This window comes from Argiope bruennichi, chromosome 3, assembly GCF_947563725.1.
Source record: "Argiope bruennichi chromosome 3, qqArgBrue1.1, whole genome shotgun sequence".
NCBI lineage: Eukaryota > Metazoa > Arthropoda > Arachnida > Araneae > Araneidae > Argiope > Argiope bruennichi.
Genome location: NC_079153.1, coordinates 65333526 through 65337549, shown reverse-complemented (window position 1 = coordinate 65337549; position 4024 = coordinate 65333526). Strand labels below are relative to the sequence as shown.

Sequence of the window (4024 nt, the reverse complement as noted above, 5' to 3'; positions counted from 1 at the left end):
CCTCTATAGAGAAATTTAAAAACATGTTGATTTTTTTTATTTGCTAATTTTTTTATTTTTACATATAATATAAAAAGAAATATTTTAAATTAGCCTGTAATTCATCGTTTAATATTTTAGAATTTCGGTTTGGAATATTTAAGGAAAACTAAAATAATAATAATAAAAAAAAACAATGCATCGATTTCAAACTCTTCTGTATCTCTCAACTCCGGTATTTATCATTATCAGTCCCTCTCCGCCTGATGCTGTGACAGTATCACAAGTCAAAAGTGATGCGCTTGCAAAACAAATTAACATAAGAAGTTTGACAAATCATGTGAAATAAGCAGAAACTCTTATACGATTGACCAAAATTTGTAAGCGGTTGTGAATTCTGTGTGATTGAAATTTCATTTGTTTATTGTGTGGGTAGAAAAATTATTTACAATGGCGCAAGTTGCTGAAAAAGTTCAAGCTGAAAGTGTTGATGATGGCACGACTTCATTTGTTGGCAGCATAATAAATGATATAGTGTACAGTCCCCTGAATTTGATTCTCCTGTCCATATGTATTTACTTGATGTACAAACTATTTTTTAGTAAAAAAGCAGATGATACACCCTCTTCGCCACCCATTCCTCGACTCCCGCCAATGAAAAAAAGAGACATGACTATAGAAGATCTTAGGAAGTACGACGGAACGAATGAGGAAGGAAGAGTTTGTGTTGCTGTGAATGGGAAAATTTTTGATGTGACTAAAGGAAAACATTTTTATGGACCAGGTATACAAATCTGATCTATTTACTATCGGAAATTAAATACCTTAGATTCAAAATTGATCTGAAATGGAATTGCTCCATATTATCGATTTTATATATTTTAGCCGGTAGGATACTTTGAATCTTCGAGATATTTGTTTTGAAAATATTATTATCGAAGTATTTATAGCTGCATTATCTGAATATTTCTTTTTTAATTTAAAAGAAATACTTTATTTTTAATTTTCATTTATCAAAATTGTAAGATCAATATGCACTTGAAGAATCGGTAATTAAAAATTAGGCTTTTTTTTTATGTTACCTCATTATTAAGAACATATAATTTTTGCATGAGGAAAGCATAAGGTGTTTACTAGTATGATCAAAGTATGAATTTTGATCTTTATATTAAAGATTTATAATGATATTATTAGATTCCACTAATAAACATTCTTTTAAAAATATAGAATTTACTTGTTTATGTACAGAAGTATTCTATAACTAATAAGGTGTATATTTAATTTTTGCATTTAGTCATAAATTAAAATATTGTGCCATCATGTCTGGACATATTATCTTTAATAGAATGATTTCTATGTAAATTCAAATCATGGAAGGATCATGAAATTGAACAGTATGAAAAACAATTTTTTTTTTTTTTTTTTCAATTATAGGAGGACCTTATGCTGCCTTTGCCGGGCGAGATGCTTCACGTGGTCTAGCAACATTTTCCGTTGAAGTTACCAATGAAGGTTATGATGATTTATCAGATCTAAATTCCATGCAGATGGACAGTGTTAGAGAATGGGAAATTCAATTTCAAGGTTAGTATTTATAATTGTATAATAATTTATAAAAAAATATTTTTTTAAAAAATCAGTGCTCCTTCTTATAATAATTTTTAAATTAAAAAAAAAACTATTTTATTTTTAATTTCAATTTTCTTCCCTCGAAATTTTTGTTTTTCTTCAATATGATATTTCTAATGTATAAATAAATGGTTAGGAAATTATAACCACTTTTTTTTAATGAATTATGTGATTTTTGACAGTATTTCAGTTTAAAATTACTACATTTAAACAACTGTTTTACCATATTGTCATAAATTATTGATGTAAATGAAATGATGGATGAATATTTTTTTTATTATAAAAAATTGGATTACTTTTTTATTTAATGTTTTAGATTTCATAATTTTATATTAATCTTTTCTGTGTAATTATATCATTTATATATATATATATATATATTTGGTGGAATATCTTATTTTACAGAAAAGTATCATTATGTGGGCCGTCTGTTAAAACCCAATGAAGAGCCAACTGATTATTCAGATGAAGACGATGCAAGTCAAGATCAGAGTACACAATCACCTACACAGTCTTCCAAAAAAAATGAGTAAAGTGGTTTTGTAATAAACTGTTTTGCTCATGATCATATGACTTGACCTGAAATGAATAGCTGTAAAGGTGTTTTCTTTTTTTTTTTTTTAATCACCGTGATGGATTATTATTAAATGCAGCTTAAATATGCTCTGTAACTTGTTGTGTTTCAATATCTTTTGTAATTGTGTTTTTTTTTATGTTGTACATTTTGCATTTCACTTTTGTAATGATAGTTTTATACTTTTTCTATGAATTGAATTGTTAAGTATAGTACCAGGTATGTTTATTTGTTTGAAATGTATTATTCCATTATAGTCATCTGAATGTATCGAAGTAGTCCATAAAGTTAGATGAATTATTTTTAATTTTAACAATACATTTTTTAATTTAATTTTAGATTTCAGATTAAAGTGATAAGCATTCAGTGTTTCTTGTTAACTGTTATGAGTTTTTTTCGTGTTAGCATGCACTAATGATAATAGCAGTTGCTGCAAATAAACACTGTTACTGTTATTATGAAAATATGTGTATATAATATTTAATGCTTGATGCTGAAGGAAAATTTTCAACTAACTTATTAATATTAAGAATTTGAATTTCATTTTGAATGAAAATTTAGAGTTAGCCTACATGAATTTATGAAGTTGTAAATAATATTTAATATCATTACTGTATTAAAATTATTCACTATAATTGTAAAATGTGAAAATTCAGATTTTGAGATGTGCCTTATATCAGTTTGATGTTATGGAAAGTGCCAGCTCTTTTAATAAAAATGTGCCTGAAGAATTTTACTGTTTAATGAAGGAGCTGGGGAAGTTGCCAGTTATTTATAATTAAAAACAAATTTTTATTTATATTCTTGTCAATTTCTTAGTAGTAAGATTTTCAATAATTCCACATATTTTTTTACTGCTACTTAGGAAAGGGATTTATTTTGCCGAAACCAGTTTTTTATATTCTCAAAAGTTGGACAAGCATTTAAAAAATTGCTTCTGTTAGGTTTTCTTTCTTTTTTTTTTGCTTGCTATTATAATTTTATATAAATAACTTTCTTTGATATAATGAAAAATAATCCATATTCAATATTTGTTAAATAATGTTAATAAAATTCATTGTATTTTACAAGCCCTTTTTTTTTTTCTTCTATATTCTACATTGATTGGTTATATTAAAGTATATAGATTAAATAGATATTTTATGTTTGGAATTAGATTCTTGTTAATGTCTGTGCTAGAATTAGAGGAATTAAAAACATTTTTTTTAAATAAAAATTTATTTTTGTCTTAATATTCTACTTATAAAGCTAAAATTGAGTGCAATTGTTTCTATGTGTAGCACATTTTTCGAAAAATTTCATTTTCTAAAGAAACATCTTACTTTTTTAGCTTACGGTTTATGCTCCTTTTTATATTTGACTTCACTTAGAAGAATTAAATAATATAAAGTGTAAGCTTGAAAATCATTTCACTCAGATGGTTGTACCTGATTTGTAATTACCATCTGAAACGTTTTTTTTTTTTTTTTATCTGGCATGTTATTTTTTATATTATGAAGCAGTATTGACATATACAACTTTTATCTTAACTTTTAAATTTATATTTAATGAATATGCAATAAATTTTTTTAAATAATTCCTCTTTTGTTGCATATTTTTTTTATCTAACTTAATAATTTGAAAAAAAAAAAAAAAAGAATTCAAAGTGCTTATTTTATAAACACTATATATTGAATCTCAGTTTAGTATGTATCAAGATACTTTGATATGATTAGTAAGATAGTCTGGTTTCATATAACTTAAGACATCTTATTTTTCCATTTTAAAAAGTAAGGTATCTGAAGCCTTTTTTGTAGAATATACTTACTACTAAGCCAAGTAAGTGTACTAATGTATATTGAC

General features: G+C 25.3%; 1 protein-coding gene across 1 annotated transcript; it reads left to right on the top strand.

Moving 5' to 3' along the window:
• The first annotated feature begins 219 nt into the window (after positions 1 to 219).
• Positions 220 to 3758, top strand: LOC129963775 (membrane-associated progesterone receptor component 1-like). Its single transcript, XM_056078323.1, has 3 exons — positions 220 to 763; positions 1414 to 1563; positions 2014 to 3758. The coding sequence occupies exons 1-3, from the start codon at positions 430 to 432 to the stop codon at positions 2139 to 2141; spliced, it is 612 nt and encodes a 203-aa protein (XP_055934298.1). The 5' UTR covers positions 220 to 429; the 3' UTR covers positions 2142 to 3758.
• Positions 3759 to 4024: the final 266 nt, after the last annotated feature.